The sequence below is a fragment of the Anarrhichthys ocellatus genome, unplaced genomic scaffold (genome assembly GCF_004355925.1).
Source record: "Anarrhichthys ocellatus isolate YVR2014 unplaced genomic scaffold, GSC_Weel_1.0 scaffold79, whole genome shotgun sequence".
Taxonomy (NCBI): Eukaryota; Metazoa; Chordata; class Actinopteri; order Perciformes; family Anarhichadidae; genus Anarrhichthys; species Anarrhichthys ocellatus.
This window is the reverse complement of record NW_022280109.1, coordinates 72,145-89,961: the sequence shown is the minus strand read 5'-3', so window position 1 is coordinate 89,961 and position 17,817 is coordinate 72,145. Positions and strand designations below refer to the sequence as shown.

At 42.5% G+C, this 17,817-nt stretch overlaps 1 protein-coding gene across 5 annotated transcripts in view; it reads left to right on the top strand.

The window, feature by feature from the left end:
• The window catches only part of sorcs2 (sortilin-related VPS10 domain containing receptor 2), a 294,082-nt gene that overhangs the window by 213,885 nt on the left and 62,380 nt on the right, over nucleotides 1-17,817 (top strand). For all 5 annotated transcript variants that reach the window (XM_031874312.1, XM_031874311.1, XM_031874310.1 and 2 more), the window contains 2 exons: nucleotides 4,203-4,276; nucleotides 14,795-14,859. In XM_031874312.1, the coding sequence (XP_031730172.1) occupies nucleotides 4,203-4,276; nucleotides 14,795-14,859 (139 nt within the window). The remainder of the gene's footprint in view (nucleotides 1-4,202; nucleotides 4,277-14,794; nucleotides 14,860-17,817) is intronic.

Genomic DNA, 17,817 nt, shown 5'->3' with positions numbered 1-17,817 from the left:
ACGTCAGTGGTTCTCAACTGGTCTGGCTGCGGGACCCACCATCACCCCTTAATGATAAGCTGCGACCCAAATCAAGGAAAATGTTCAACTTCTCAAATGTATTTAATGAAAAGATGGAGCAGTTTGAACCTTAGCTGAAAATGTCCTCCACATCGTAGTGTAGGGAGCTCTCTTGTGCAGAGAAACTGTTCCTGTAAGTCCTCGTCCCACATGTTTCACGTAAACGAGTAAAACTGCTTTGTTTATGTCTGTAGATTCGTCCATTTGTAATGCAAAATGACCACTTGCCTAAATTCGAGCTGTGGTCTGTTGTTTGATGTCATCCGACATGTCTTCAATTCCTCTACTTATAGTGTCATTTGACAGAGGTATAGTTTTCAGTTTATCCTCTGCTGATATTAGCATTACAAGGCATTAACTCCAAATATTGTTAAGGAGTGTGAATAGATAGCACTCCGCTGCATAAAAAATCCCCTTCAAAATAAGAGCACAGGATTTTTATTTATTTATTTTTGATATAGGCAAAGGCCCGCGACCCAATTTTGGGTCGCGACCCACCAGTTGAGAATCACCGCTTTTCGTTAACTTGGCGTATGAGTAAAGACTATCTGATAAATCCCGGATTTGGGACAGCGCAGTGAATTGAATGTCTAAGGCTTGTGATCTATACAAACAACCAGACCCTGAACCCACTTATATCTTTTTTTTTTCAAAATAGTTTGATTATCTGAACTTTTTGGAGAAGAAACTGTCAATACCCAAGTTATTCACTTCCAACACCCTCCCACCTGCGCCAGCATGGCATCGACCTGCAGTTCAAATGTGTTCGACATATCGAGGACTGGAGCATTACAAAGACTCATGTTTACGTCTTCACAAACAGGCGACCAGATATAGTTCATCTTATTCTTCAAAAGGTCTGTTAAAAGAGCCACACCAGTTTAAGTTACCTCTATAACAGCCATACCCAGAATTCTTATCAGCTCTTAGTTTGTCCCTGGCGGAGGATACTGGTCAACGGCCCAGTATGAGTGATAAATGCGGTGATTTCTTGTGCCCTTTGAGACAAGGGAATCTGCCAATAACCTTATGAGATCAAATCTGCTCATTTTATTTATTTAATTTAAAAGGGGCCATACAGTATAGAAAAACTGTCACAATGTGATGCACCGTACCAGATTATAACATTTGTAGTCCTTTTTCTGGTCTAAACCGAGACTGTAACAAAAGGTACAGTGTAACAAACGGTACAGAGTAAAAACATACTAAACTGTTACACAAGAAAGAACACACATGGTGCCCACACAAAAAAGCTATATGCTTGTCAGTTAAAAGCAAGACATGAAGACATAAGATACAATTCCAGGTTAGTGAGTACATAGCTGAGCAGCTTTTAACAGACTTGTTTGTTTTGAGAGAGGTGCAGCTCCTCACATTGTCAGGCACCTTGCTGACCTCCACAGATTTGTGGCTTTTAAAGGAAAAAGCTGATTGCCCAAATACAGTGCAGCCAAATGGTATCGCGCAATTTCGTGTTCATTACCCAAAGTCACAAAGTAAAGATAATCAAAAATTCTCCAGACCCTGGAAAATATTGATTATATATTCTTTATTTACAAGTTTCTTAAATTTCGAATTTGGATCCAGTATCATGCCTAAATATGTGGCAATGTCAATCCTTTAACTTTTGATGAAAAAAATCAGCATTAGGAGGTTGTGCCTGGTTTTAGAGAAAATCATACCTTTTAATGTTATTAGCAGTTAGACTCGGACATGATTGCTCAAGCCAGTATGTTAAACCCAAGTAAATTGGCAGCTGCTAACTCAACTGTTTGCATGTGTGTATACAACAGTGTCACCACAATACATTTTTAAGTTATATCAATACACTGTTTTGGGAGATTGGTTGTTATTAGCAACAATAGAGCACATGCAAGCCCTGGCAGAGGCCCTGGGGCCCACACAATGTGAAGAATTGATGTGATGGTCATTATAATGAGTATCTTGTTACAACAAGCATGTATTGGGCTTGTTACCAACATACAATAGATTGGCATCAGTGTAAATGAACAGTTTACTCTATGATTCTTTTCGTTCTCCAACACTCTTTGATTAACCAATGACAAAATGAAAAAGTTAAATAATCCCTTATGGGACAACTTTTATATCTGTATATTATATATTTTGCTCTTTTGTATAACCTTCAGCCATCCGTCACTTATCACGAAGATCTACCTCTCCTTATAGTTATGGATAAACTGCCACTATAAAAGCATCTTGTTTGTTCTAACAAGATGACCTAATCTTAAATATCAAAAAAATTTGATGTTTGCTAATTTAATTTGCTTTCTAATTTATTCATTTATGTAATGGTGTATTTTCTGTTTTGTAGCTTTTGCTTATGATCACTTATATAATTACTTAAATATTTCTTGAGGCTTCGTAATTTTGTATTACTTTTTTTTCTAGCTTGTTTTGCTGTTATTTTAGAACAGCAAAAATATCATTTTAAAAGAATAGAAAACCAATAAACCAACCTATGAATTCCTTTTTGAACATGTATATGACACAAACACTATAATCACAATGTCCATGTTTAAAATCCCACCAGAGATCTTTGGTGTGTGTGTGTGTGTGTGTGTGTGTGTCAGTGGTGGGCCGTCAGGGCCTGCAAGGCCTTCTCTGCTGGCCTAAACAGAATCACAAAGCTATATATATTTTAAAAAAAGAAAAAAAAATCTATTTTATAATTTTATATTTTTTCTTAAATACACTACATGTATTATAATTCATAAAAATATTTTTCCCATTATCTTATTTTCTCATTGCACAGCTACTGTCTTCCTCAGTTGCTCTGCTTCCAGTGCAGCTTGTTTTAAGTAGAGCTTTTATCCAATCAGATCTCACCTCTGTGTCTCTAGGTAAGAACAGAGGCAGAGGCCTGCACACTCTCACCTGCAGCCAGTGCAGATTAAAGTAAATGGGGACGATATTGTTGATTGTCATAGTGTTCAACCAATCAGATCTTTAGTTTGACATGTTGGGCGTATTCTTTGACTATCAGAGCCTGCGCGCCGGCCTATAATGACGTCAGCATTACATGCCGCCAGTGTCCGTGTGTAGCTTTCCCGCGAGGTACAGAGTGTGCTGTGATTGGTCAGTGGGCGAGCACGTGACTATCGTGAAACGAAACTTAACAGCCAGCAGAGGCTGATGGGTAGTGAATCACATCACGTGATGCAGCTCAGCCAATCAAAATGCATTCTGACTGAGTGAGATGCACCATGCTAGAGGAACCTGAGCCGAGGAAAGACATTGCAGAGCAGTACGTTCAACATTCGTGTTGTGAAAGTAAAATCCAATGTTAATCTCTTTAGGTCACGGCTTGTCATTAAGGAATGACGGTGGATCCCACAGCCAGACCAGCTGAGAACATTATATTTTCTAAATGCTCTAGCATTATTCAAGCGACTCGTACTGAACGGTTTAGATGTACATTACGAAGATGTACATAGTTACAGCCTTAAAAATGAAAAATAGATGTGGTGCCATCATGTGGTTATAAGGTGGTATTTCAGCTGCAGGACAGCAGTGAAGGCCCAGGTATAAAATGCACGGCCCGCCACTGGTGTGTGTGTGTGTGTCCCCCAATTATTCTGTTTCCTGTCACTTCCTATTATGGGTCAGATGAAAAACACAAGAATAATTTAAAAAGCATATCTGGCCTCAGTATTTGATAAGTAAAATAATTTATTTATCTATATCATTGCGAATTTTTTACTTAACTTTTGTAATACTTTTAATACAATGACATTTCTGCAACTTGTAAAGTATACCTTGAGGTGGAAATGGAGGGAATAGAGGTGGGACGATTGGTCAAATAACTAACAATAATAATACGTACATTTTATTTATATAGCGCTTTTCATAGTACTCAAAGACACTTTACATGACATTTACATAATAAGGCATGGACAAAGTTCTATCACGATCAGCTGTAGCTGTTCTTTTCCACAGCTAGAAATGTATAGTTGGAATGTGATTTTTATATTGAGTTTTACCATTGATGACGGGGGGCTGTTGTGCTTCGGAAACATCTTGTAATTGGGCTCAAGGTTAGGCTTTTTAATGTGATGCTGTATGCTTTGAGTGTTTGTTTTCTGTCTAATTGTGGTATTCTCTGTGTTTTTCTTTGTATCCAGCTCTTTGCTTCGATAGACCTGGGCCGCAAGTGGACTTTGCTTCAGGAGCGGGTGACCAAAGGCAAAGTCTTCTGGTAATTTGTCATTATTGATGAATATGGACTTCAAGACTGAGCTCAATCTTTCCAGTGTATTAGTTTATTACTTCCTCATTGACACATACTACATGTACAAATCAGTAACAAACGGGGCTCTCATAGTCTCAACTAGGTCACAAAGTTGTTCAACCCTCAACTTACCCTAACCCTGGAGAGATCTAGAGCAGATAGCGTCCATGATAACCAACTCTGTTCACAATTATTTTGGGTACCTGACCTACAGTATAAACTGGGTGTTGATTGTTTTGCCTGCATCATGTTTTCTCTCAACCAAAGCACAGACAACCAGCCTGTCTGTTCCAAGAGGTGGGAGGGACGTAACCCCCCCCCCCCCCCCCCCCCCCCCTCCGGGCACTGATTTGTGCTGAAATGTTGGGTTTAATCCTATAATTTATTTATCATGCATATAGGACTGTGTAATTGTTTGATTAATCATTTAATTCATTCAATTGATCAGGTGTTATTACGTGATTTTTATCAAACTTTAGTACTGTTCTGCAGCTGAGATAGCCCAGCTTTCAAATATGGAAGGATTAAATAGACTATGTAAGTGAAGTAGTATTATTTCTGTAAATAAGAGTACATTTAATAATCAAGAAAGTTGTTAGGTTGGGAGTGATTTGCTGTAGGTTAATCTCCACAGCCCTGGCCAGCAGGCCAAGGGAGGTGGGGGGCAGTTATGTCCGTCTGCAGGCTTGAAGGCACTCTGCGAGCCAAGACATCTCCACAGGCTGAGAGGACATCAAGCCGACCTAGGAAGCAAGAACCCGAAGCTGTGCCTTCCTACACTTGGGTTCTAATATGCTACAACTGAGATTAATAACTTTGAATCCTGCGCGCCAGATCTCTTCCTCGTGCTTCTGACAGTTTTGCCTCTTCTTTTGGCCTTGTGTTACCGACCTGTCGACTATGGCCATCCTGTGTCATCCAATGTGCCCTGAAATCCAACCTGCGATAAACCAACGTGCTGAATATTTATTCAATTAACTATTGAGAGAAAGCGACTTTAAAAGAAAAGACTGTGTGCACAAGAATGATAACTTTGGGAATACTTTGTTAAAATATAAACTATTGCACTATTTCCTAGTGTTTTTATTTAAGGTGATTTTTCAACTGATGATTAGACAAATTAAGTCGTTCAAGAAGTAGGAGAACAAGAAATTTGCCTGATTCAAGTTGGTTTTCTTAGAGGCCAGTGGAACTGGATTCATAGAATGCTCATGAAGGTCATATGGATTTGTCTTGAAATCATTAGCTGCTATGAAAATCAGAGCTATAAAATATAATATAAAGTAGATCAGCTAAATCTTTATTGGTATCGTCACCTGTGAAGCTCTTATGGTATCTTGACTTTCTGTTGGTTTATGGAGCGCTGACTACAGTTGATTTTAATAAATCAGTAGGCAAACTGCTTAGATCACTTGAAAAGGACCGCCGTCATCCTGTAGCACTTCCTGTTATTCATCTTCTATCCCTTGTCCCTCCAAGTTTTAATTTGAAGGGTGTCTTTTTGATGTTTTTTTTAAACTAAAATGTGTTATACAAGTAGATGACTAATTTGAGGAATAGCTTGTGTGCGTGGGTTGTGTGTGTGTGTAACGCTAGCGAGTATATGGTTGAGCGTTGCCATGGTTACCGAACTGAAATATCAAACTCTTAGGATACTTTCTAGACTTACTGTGCTTCCAGAGTGAAATATTTGATTTGCAATCTCAACTACTGATATCGGAAAGAATAATTGGAGAGGATCATTTTGAGACAAAGATCAGAAAAACTCGTTTGTATATTCTCCAAATACAAAGAAGACAACTGGCAGTTGAACTAGTCAGTTATACGAACTGAAAGCTAAAATTAGCCAGCTTGTAAACAACCACATCAACCGTCACAAAAAGAAGACAACGAGCATTATATGGTGTTATTGCTTGTAGCAGATTTAATAAATAGGTTAATCATAACTCAATTATGAATCATAAAGCCATGGATTAGTATAAAAAGAGTGATGGTCCTAAGCTTCAACCATGAGACGCAATAACTTTAAGTTAGATAATTGAATATTTTGGAAAAACAGGGAAAACTCTGAAATTTGATATTAATCAAGTCTCAATGTCAGGGTTTGAGTTTATATCATGGTGTACAGTGACTTATTTCATATACACAAAAATGAAATGATCCAGTTCTTTATAAATGAAACATTCATTGGACATAACTTGATTTCTAAATAGAAAATAAATAAATCAACGATAAAATGAAAAAAATGAATGGAATAATTAAAGAATAGGATTAGTTCAATAAATAACAATTAACCATGTATGAATGAAAAGCATTACATGTGACCAGGTAGAATCGGTTACTCATATTGATTAATGATTATCAATTTACTAGTTTTAATTTAAGGGAGATCCAACTTTAGGTCTAAACCTTATTAATCATTATTTTCTCAATTAGTCGACATCTATCCTTAACTTATTAAGTAACATTACTTTATGAAGTGACTTCAAATGTATTCGACCTAGAAACCTCAAACTCATTCACATCTGGAACTCATCGTTTTCACCTGACAGTTCTGATGAGCATATGGAAGCTGTATGAAGTGGCCCAAAATTCTCTTCGGGCATCTCTGCATCTTGGATCTTGTCGGATGACAGTAATTAATTTAGATCATATTCTTTCATCTCTCAATCTCACTCTCGCTCATGTTAGGGAGAGATCTGGCATGCAGGATTCAAAGTTAAAGTTTAAGGTAAGTGGGCAGTGGAAAGTAGGTTTGTGGAGATCACCCTTCAGCGTCAATGTCCAGAGTAGAAGAGCCTTCGTCTGACTTCATCTTGCTCTTATCACCTGAGAAAGGGGTGTGGTGTTTGGTGCAAATAGCAAACCACTCCCATCTTAACAACTATCTTATTTCTTTCATTTGACCTTTTTTTTAGAGAATTAATACGAGTTAACTGACAGACTGTTTAATTCTACCATATTTGAAAGCTGGCTACAGAATGGTACCAAACACTCTAATTTATAAGGTTTTATTCAGTGATTTATATCAAAGTTAAAATGAATTAAACAGCTACACAATTAGATAGACAACGTTGTCATGACACAGACAAACTTATGTAGATATGTATTTGTACCTGTATGCATAACAAATTAATGGATAAGATTAAACTCAAAGTTTCAGCACAAAACAGTGTCCTGGGTGAAAGACAAGAAGGGAGGGTGAGGGCAGCGCTCCCTTATAGATAGATAGATAGATATAAACTTTATTCATCCCCGGGGGGAAATTAGTTTGTAGCAGCAGCAATTTACAGAGTAAAATAAAATATTACATATGGAAATGCACAATATATACAGTACAATAAAATAACAGATATTAAATTTGAAGAAATAGAATAAAAAATATAAATGCTAAAAATGCACGGTATATACAAGGAATTAGAATGGTATTAAATTAACAACTAGGTAAACTAAACAGTAGTGCAAGGATCACCAACAACAAGCAACAACCGTGTGGCATTGTAGTCATTTGAAGGATGATGATCTGGCCAGAGGTGATTTATTATAAAGTCTAATGGCAGAGGGCAGGAATGTTCTCCTGTATCGGTCCTTGTGACAGCGGAGCTGAATCAGTCTGTTGGAGAAAGTGCTCCGCTGTCCCTGCAGTAGGTGGTGGAGAGGGTGGTCCGGGTTATCCAATATGGATAATAGTTTCTTCAGTGTCCTCCTCTCCACCACCTGTTCCAGATAGTCTTGTTTGCAGCCAATGATGGAGCCGGCCTTCTTAACTACTTTGTTAGGTCTGTTGGTGTCTCCGGCTCCAATGCTGCACCCCCAGCAGACTACGGCTAAGTACAGTGCACTGGCCACAACAGACTGGTAGAACATCTCCAACATCTTGCTGCACACGTTGAAGGAGCGAAGTTTCCTCAAGATAAAGAGTCGACTCATCCCCTCCTTGTACACAGCGTTGATGTTGGTCTTCCAGTTCAGTCTGTTGTCGATGGAGACACCCAGGAACTTGTACTCCTCCACCATGTCCACATCCTCTCCCAGAACTCTCAGCGGTTGTGGAGCCGTCGTCTTCCTCCTGAAGTCGACCACCATCTCTCTGGTCTTGGCCACGTTCAGACGCAGATGATTTCTACCGGCCCACTCCACGTCACCCACTGCTGCCCTGTACTCCTCCTCCCATCCTGAGCTCATTGCAGCAGGTAGATGATGGCGTCCAGTGATGATTTCACCTGCGGCCAGAGGTGGGCCAAGACCAGCCTCTCCAGCACCTTCATCACATGAGATGTGAGGGCAACTGGTCGGTAGTCATTGAGGCCAGATGGTGTCGTCTTCTTAGGTACAGGAACCAGGCACGACGTCTTCCAGAGCACCGGGACTTCCTCCTGCTTCAGGCTCAGGTTGTAGAGGTGTTGCAGAACATCAGACAGCTGGATGGCGCAGATTTTCAGGACCCTGAGGCTGATGCCATCAGGTCCTGCAGCCTTGCCTTGGCAGAGTGTCTCCAGTGGTCTTCTCACCTGGCCAGTCATCACAGAGAGGGGGGGGAGGGTGGTCATAGTGTCGGTGGTCCATGTAGCTCACCAGGGGGGACAGAGGGGACAGATGGGGAGGTGTTTGGGAGGTGTGGTGTGTGGAGGAGACAGATGAGGGCTGTGAGCTAAACCTATTGAAGAAAGAGTTTAGCTCGTTGGCCCTCTCCAGGGAGCCCCCTGGTTGTCTCCCTCCAACCTTAAAGCCTATTGGCTTTAAGATTGAGGGAGGTGTGGACGGGGATGAAGCAGATTATCTGCTTCATCCCTTCAGGTCGCGCTGGACTGTCCTGAGCTCCTCCCTGTCCCCAGACCTGAAAGCTGCTTTCTTCTTGTTAAGAAGAACTTTCAGGTCACTGGTGATCCATGGCTTATTATTGGGGAAGCAGTGTACAGTCCGGGATGGAATGGCGGTTTGTTCACAGAATTTAATGTATTCAGTGATGCAGTCCATCATGTTGTTGATGTCCTCCCCATGTGGTCCACACAGCACATCCCAATCTGTAGACTCAAAGCAGGAACAGACAGGCTGGTGGTCTGTGAGCTTCGGTTTAGGTAAAAATTGCAGGCAGAACAATTAATTAATCATTAATTAATTCATGACAAGAAACTGAAAGAATTGAAAAAAGAGTTGTATATCATGAATACATATTATTTAGATACTCCGATGTTTCCAAATTTAGAGATTTGGTAAAGTTCAAGCTTGCACAATTAATCTATAAAGGCACACTATAGTTAGTGAGTCAGTAACCTAAGATGGATTTGATATGATTACAAAAAATAGATTAGAACAAATGCAAACAAAACGTATTCAAACTTAAGTCAATTTGTGAATGGTTTACACAGAAAGTGAATTGGTAACACTGATTGATTCAAATGTATATCCGAAATACAAGTTAGTATTAGTGCATTCAAATTTCTGTTCAAGATATCAGGGGACCTAAAAGATGCTGTTACGATCCCCTTTTTGACATCTAGGGGATGCGGGGAGTAACGGTGTTTATTTCCCGGGGAGAGAGAAACTGAGCAGTGATGCTGGTTTAACAAAAAGAGTGTTTATTGTAATAAGGCTAGCTGCTTGCACAGCAGCAAAAGAAAACTACTTCCTGGTCAACAGAAAGCGACACTGTACACACAACAGCCCACACGGCTGGAACAAAGGTGCCAATGGTCCACAGCAACACACGCAGCTCCACCACTACGCGTTGCCCAAGGGTTGTCAGCTCACACGCACAGCCTCACTACTGTGGTCTGCCCCAAGAGATTGTCCTTCAGGAGCTCCTCTCCTCTTATCCACCGCTGATCGCGATCGTCCGCAGCCGCGTCCAATCAGCCGCTGCAGCTTGCACCCGGGACAGAGGGTGGAACCCGAGAAGACACTGAGGGAAAACAGAGAGAAAGCACAAACACAACATGGCACGTAACAGATGCATATATGATAATAAGTAGTTTGTATCTCAAGGAATCAGAATATTGGAGAGAGGTCTACAGAAGGTCCGAAACCCACATTTCAAAGCTAATTACAAAACATATGTGAACTCAGCAGGTAAGGTACATATTACTTTGCAACTCAGTTTACTTAATTTTTATTTTTATTCACAATTGGATGTGTCTCTGTGTCTTTTCCGCTCCTCGGGAATGTAGATGTTCGTAAAACAAGAAAGGTGGTGTCATAAAACCTAGTAGACTCAGCTGTTACGGGGGTCTTATACTTCATAAATCAGTTTGCATGTCTTTTATGCAGTGAGTCTATCAAGGCACAAGGTAAATTGAGAGTTCAACCTGTGACTCAGGGGTCCCTTAGAGCAGTTTGTGGGAGAGGTTTATTAGTTAAGGTTGGTTGGTTAAAGATTCTTTTTGTTATCACATTTCACTTTCCATTGTTGTTCACAACAATTATTATTACATATTATTACATACATAAACATATATCACGGGGGACGCTGGCGAGTCTAACGCCGCTCTGTCTGGCAGTTTTTGTTTTGTTTGATTTTCCTACCGTAATCACAATTTAACCTACATTTTGGTTTTATTTAACAGTGTCGTTAAGTTTAATCATCGTAAATAGCCATTATCCTCTGTTTTCAACTCTACTGCAATGCTTCGTCTTGGATTTGTTTGGATTTGGATTTGTTTGCTTACCTGCTGCACCTGCTCTCCACTGCTACCGTCTACTCCCTGGACAACTAGCTGGCTAGCTGGCGGTCTCTCGCTAGCCGGCGGCTACCGACGAGCCAGCCAGCTCCCTGCTGGATACCCTTGTCCACGCTCCTTGCTACTGCCCTGAGGCGGGTTGCCTGGATAGCCTCACAACTGTCCTGGTGCGGTCAGTCTGACTGCTGCTTCTTCAGCTAGCTGTTAGCTAGCCGCCCTCCAGTCAGCGTGTAGCTAACGTCGGCAGCTGACTGAACTGCCTCCTCCGTTTCCTCGCCTCATCCATCACCACTTTTTCAGCTCCGATCACCTGCCTGTTGTGGATTATCCTGGCGATCCTGTCACTTCTCCAACTCCGGTCATCAAGTCCATGGCTACCGACTAAAGACCTCAGGCTGGCATGGTCCTGCAATACTCCACCTCGCAACTCCTCCAACTCAACAACTTCTCTGCTCCTCCGTTTATCTCAGCCATCAAAACACTTGGACTCCTCCGTCGGCCCCGGTACATCCACAGAGCCTCCCGCAGAAAGTTTATTTACTCCTGGCCTGATCGCTCCACTCTTTCCATCCCCTCCCTCTGGTCAGACGAGCGCACCGCTGCAACTCCTGCACGTCATCACCACAACAATCTACACGAGCGAGTTGCCTGCCTCCGCCCCCTTACCATAGCACCCCAGCCTGCCCAAATTCATCCACATTTCAAAATTGCTCTGTTTAACACCCGATCCCTAAACAACAAGGGCCTCTTACTCAGTGAATTCATAACTGACAATAAACTGGACTTTCTCTGTTTAACCGAAACATGGCAAAACCAACAGGACTACTTTTCACTCAACCAAGCTACACCCCCTGGATATTCATACATGGACAAGCCACGCCTCCATGGGCGTGGTGGTGGAATAGTCACAATTTACTGCTACTTGGTGATTTTAATATACACTTCGACTCATCTGACTCCACAACTTCCCTAACCCTAACCCCCCATGTTAAGCAGAATCGCACCATAACATTCCGGAACATCAAGTCTATCAACATCTCCTCACTCTCCTCCACCTTGGCTGCCAACATCTCCGCATCTGCCCCAATTTCGACTGCCTCCCCCACTGCCCTGGTCAAGTACTATAATGATGCACTCTCCTTCTGTCTTGACGTCATCGCCCCCAAAAAATCCAAACTCATCTCCTTCACCCACTCCACCCCCTGGTACACTGACCGACTTCGCCTCCTCAAAGTGCAGGGCCGTCAACTGGAACGTCTTGCCAAAAAAACTGGACTTACTGTTCACCTGGATGCCTTCAAACTCCACCAACAACAATATAAAGATGCCCTGAACACTGCTCGCTCCTCTCACTACTCCATCATCCAATCTGGCTCCAACAACCCCAAAACGCTTTTCTCCACCATCAACAAACTCCTCAAGCCCATGGACACCATCTCCACCTCCTTCACCACCAGCAAATGCAACTCATTTCTATCCTTCTTCAATGACAAAATCATTGCAATACACAACCAGCTGGCAGCCCTCTATACTCTCCAGCATGAAGACCTCCACCTGTGCCCTTGACCCCCTCCCCTCTTCCTTAGTCAAGGCCTGCCTCCCCACACTCTACTCTCTCATCACCAACATTATCAACTCCTCACTGTCTTCAGGTCTCATACCCCTCACACTCAAGATTGCTGCTGTCACCCCCGTGCTGAAAAAACCTGGTCTTGACCCCGACATCCCCAACAACTACCGGCCCATCTCCAACCTCCCCTACCTGTCCAAAGTCCTCGAGAGAGGTGTTGCATCACAACTCAAGTCCCACCTCAATCTCCATAATCTCTACGAACCCTTCCAATCCGGCTTCCGTTCAAAACAACACAGAAACCGCCCTACTGAAAATCACAAATGACATACTTCTCTCTGCTGACTCTGGATTCCTCACCATCCTCATCCTCCTTGACCTCAGCGCCGCCTTCGACACTATCAACCACTCCATCCTCCTCTCACGTCTCCAGTACTCCCTTGGCATAACTGGCACTGCCCTCTCCTGGTTCACCTCATACCTCTCAGACCGACATCAATTCATTGCAATAAACAACTGTAAATCCTCCACCTCCCCAGTCACCCACGGTGTCCCCAAAGGTTCCGTGCTTGGTCCCCTCCTCTTCATCATTTACATCCTTCCCCTTGGACAAATCATCCGTCATCATGGTCTCAACTTCCACTGCTATGCTGACGATACCCAACTCTACTTCTCCACCAAGACCATCACCTCCGTCACCCACTCCACACTCACCACCTGTCTCACTGATATAAAATCATGGATGCAACAGAACTTTCTCAAACTCAACTGCAACAAACCTGAAATACTCATCATCGGCCCTAACTCCCTCACCCGTTCAGCCCAGCCCTTCTCCCTCAACATTGATGGCTCCATCGTCACCCCCTCCACCCAGGTCCGCAACCTCGGTATCATCCCCGACCCCACCCTCTCTTTTCTACCCCACGCCAACCACATCACCAAAACTGCCTTCTTTCACCTCAGGAACATTGCACGCCTCAGACCCTCCCTGTCCTCTGCCACCACCGAAATTCTCATCCATGCTCTCATAACCTCCAGACTCGGCTACTGCAACAGCATCCTCTACGGTTCTCCCAACAAAATCATCAACAAACTCCAATATGTTCAGAACTCTGCCGCTCGACTGCTCACTTGAATGTAGGTGAATGAAACAGGAAGAGACGGAAGACACGCCACACAAACAGCTGTTCACCGCTCGTCACGATCCTGCAGACCAGTGATTCACAACTGGTGGTTCGTCGCGGACCCGTTTTCAGTGGGTCGCGGCCCTTTGCTTTATGCAGCGGAGTTATTCACGCTCCTTTCCAGCATTTACGGCACTTGTTCAGCAGTGCAGAAATAACACCGACCAATGCGTTGTGAATCACGTCACGTGATGCAGTTTAGCCAATAAAATAAGGGTATTCTGATACGTTTCCTGACGCCAGTGAGATGTACCCACACCGTGACACGGGGGAGAGACAAGAAAAGACATTACAGAGCAGACCTCTGTTAATGTTAGATGTGACAGTCAAATATGTGTATGATCCGGTCAAAGAATCAAACTGCTAAAAAGACCACAGTTATTAACCTGTTCCCACTGAAATTAAATGAATGTTACTTTTTAGGTCATGGCTTTTACTTGTAATTCATATTAGTTCACACAAACACTCCATTCATCTGCTACTGGCCTGGCCCGTCTGTCAAATTTTAAAACTCAATGTGGCCCCCGAGCCAAAAAGTTTGCCCACCCCTGCTCTACAGGCAGATGTATATTTAATACAGTATGTTTGTGTGTTAATACAAGCCTACTATACATTAAACATGTATACACACATCACTATCGAAAGACATATAAATACATTTGTTTATTATCTTTAATGATCATAATTATCCTATAACTGTCAATATCATTAGATGAAGGCTATTTATTCTTTTTTTCCCCTATGCTTTAGCAATAAAAATGTTGTCATACCAATAAAGGATGAGAAATGAGAGACAGAGACTGTGTGTATGTGAAGGTGAGTATGAAGTTTGCAGTAACGTTAAAGCTATAAACATAGCAGTGTGGTGTGTGTTGCTTGTCATCTGCTGTTTAAAGTGGAGGGAGTTAGCTCTGAAGTTGTTTGCCCAGGCTCATTTAAGGTGGACTGACCTTCAAGGTGGACCATCCAGTTTTATGTCTAATTTCTGATTAAATGTATTGTCCCTGGTCAGAAATGTCATTAATACATTGAGTAATTCTCATCCGTTTTCCAGGTCAGTATCTGATGTAGATGTGGACCCTGATTTGGTGCACATGGAAATGCAAGACACAAGTGGAGGTACAGTGATGTTGCATCTGCTCATGTACATTTTGTATGGTAATTCATGATACTGTCAGGGGCCACTGTCAGGGGCCACAAGCACAGTTAGATTTCAGACTGAAATGTAGTCATTTTAATAGAAAGCCTTGATTTGTGTATTTAATCACAAAGGCAAAGCAAAAGTGTGGAAAGTTTGTCACACAAAGTCACAAATACCACAACAATGAGAAGTCAACAAGGCAATGCAAAAGAGAAAGTAGCCCCTACGAAAACAAACAAATTTTGCCTTGCCATTTGTTTTTTTAGGTGGACCTTGAGGGCAAGCTCCCTTGGTAGAATATTTTGTACTTTTTAAATTAAAATACATCAATCTGGTGCACTTTCAGAGCAGAATTAAGTGGCTAGAAATGGTGTGCTCAAATAAACAATTTAATCAAAAATATATTGGTTTTATAGATATGAATAGTGATGACACGGCAAAAAAGTCACACACACACAAAGCATGGTAAACGAGATGGGGTCCGTGTTTCAAGATGAGTGGGGTGGGTAGCCGACATTGCCGCAGACCCCTGAAGCACAGGACAGTCTGCGCCAAGAGGAACAGGCCCCGTCCCTCTCTGCAGGGGGAGAGGCTGCAGAGAGTACTAAGTCCACGACACCGGGAAATGGTAAGGTCCCGTTAAGAAGCCTTTCCATGCCGACTGAGACCTGGTCGCGGTGCACCAAAATGGAGGAAATGCGCCCCGCGAGGGCCAGCCAGCGCAGGAGAGGTCTTACAGGGAGATACTGCCACACCAAGCAGCCGTCCCTGACCTATTGAGTTGAATCTCCTGGAAAGGCTGCGCAGAACCCACTTGTTGATAAGTGTAAAAATATTTTCGTTTCATTATGAAACTTTTAAATTCCAAACTTTGGAGACTTGAGGCCCACCCCCAATCTTATTTTATCAGGAATGTATACATAATAAAGACTAGTGGATGGTTCATTGCAAAATTCGGTTTCAAAGAGCTATCACAGGATAGATCGACAAGGAGGTGAGACCTGCGATAACATGGTTGGCAAAGAGATTAGATGGGGGGATGCCAGCGAATTGCCCAACAAACCCAAGTTGTTTGCAGCTGCAGCTAGCTTAATAACTCCCTATTTTTGTCAAAATATTCCAGCATCTCCCCTGAATCTTCATTGGGGTTAGCTTCCTGCTCAGCCGCCAAAGACATTTTACAGATGGCAGTGACTAATAGATGGAAAGAAACGTGGGGATTGAAATCATTCTTGGGGATTCTTGAGACTATCACCAAACACGTCCGACCACCCAGCCAGACCTGCCAGACCAAACACCACTGAAAGCGGAGTTGCAAGAGACGAGAGCCGAGATGAACGCTAAGCTCACCCGGCTAGGACCTAAGGCTATTTCACCAACCAATCTGCTCCTGGCTAATATCCAGTCACAGGAAAATGCAGGCTAACCTATCAATGGGAGGTCGGTGACTGTTGTAGCCACATCTTTACAGAGACTTGGCCCCATCGTGCCATCCCGGATGAAGCTGCACTTGATGGATGGACCTGAAGTAAGCACAGGACAATAGGAGGTGGACTCTGTTTACCTCAAGATGCTTGGTTCTCAAATAAAGTGAGTTTTGACAGCAGTAGTGGGCCGTCAGGGCCAGCAAGGCCTTCTCTGCTGGCCTAGACAGAATCACAAAGTTATAGCTATTTTATAATTTAATAATTTTTCATAAATATACTACATGTATTATAATTTATACAAATATTGTTCCCATTATATTATTTTCTCATTGCACAGCTACTCTCTTCCTCAGTTGCTCTGCTTCCACTGCAGCTTGTTTTAAGTAGAGCTTTTATCCAATCAGATTTCACCTCTGTGTCTCGAAGTAAGAAGAGAGGCCCAAGGCCTGCAGACTCACAAGTGAATCCCTTTGCACTTTAAGTGAATGGGGACAATATTGTTGATTGTCATAGTGTTCAACCAATCAGATCGGACATAATAAGGTGTTTCAGCTGCATGACAGCAGTGAAGGCCCAGGTATAAAATGCCATGGCCCGCCACTGTTTGACAGTGATGGACAGTAAATGGACTGTACTTGTATAGCGCTTTTCTAGTCTTTCCGACAACCCAAAGTGCTTTCACACTACTTGTCATCATTCACCCATTCACACCCATTCATACGCTGATGGTAGGGGCTAACATGCCCACCATCAGGACTAACTAACATACACACACACACACCGTAGGAACAGCTACGGGAGCAATTTTGGGGTTAAGTGTCTTGCCCAAGGACACATCGACATGCGACCACCATCAAACCGCCGATCCTTTGATTGAAGGACGACCCTGCTCTCCTGACAGTGTTTCTCTGATGTCAAATTTTTGATGTTAAGATGTCTTCATGTTCATCTGTTGATGTTTACCTGTTGTAGATTGTTCCACAGCAATAATTCCATCAGTACATCAACATAGTCCAGCCCCCCCCCCCCCCTGGTATGCAGTGTGACTCTAGGCAAAGCTAGTCTGTGAATCTGTCCATCGGACTGAAATAATAAAAAATGTTTTTGACGGATACTTCTGGGACTCAGATTCAGCTTTCAGAGATGATGATCACCCACACTTCCGCCTAAGTTTACTATTTCTACCTATGCAGAATTTTATTGAAAAGGCTCTGCATTCCTTATTATTTTGGGCACCCACGGAAGTGTCAGTCGATTCCCGTCTCCTCTAGCTGTTTCAGAGCCATCGTAGAGAAATCATGTCGTGGGTCGCCAAATTGTTGTTCAAAATTTCTCATCAAGGAAAAGTAGCCCCCCCCTCTGCTCCTTCGTCCGTCAGCAAAACAAGGCCGAATCAGCTGGTTCAAGTTAAAATCAAAAAGTATTTAATATCTAACAAAAGCAAATGCAGTTACAAATTGAATCACACTATGAATAACAAAATATATATATATATATCCCATGGAAGAG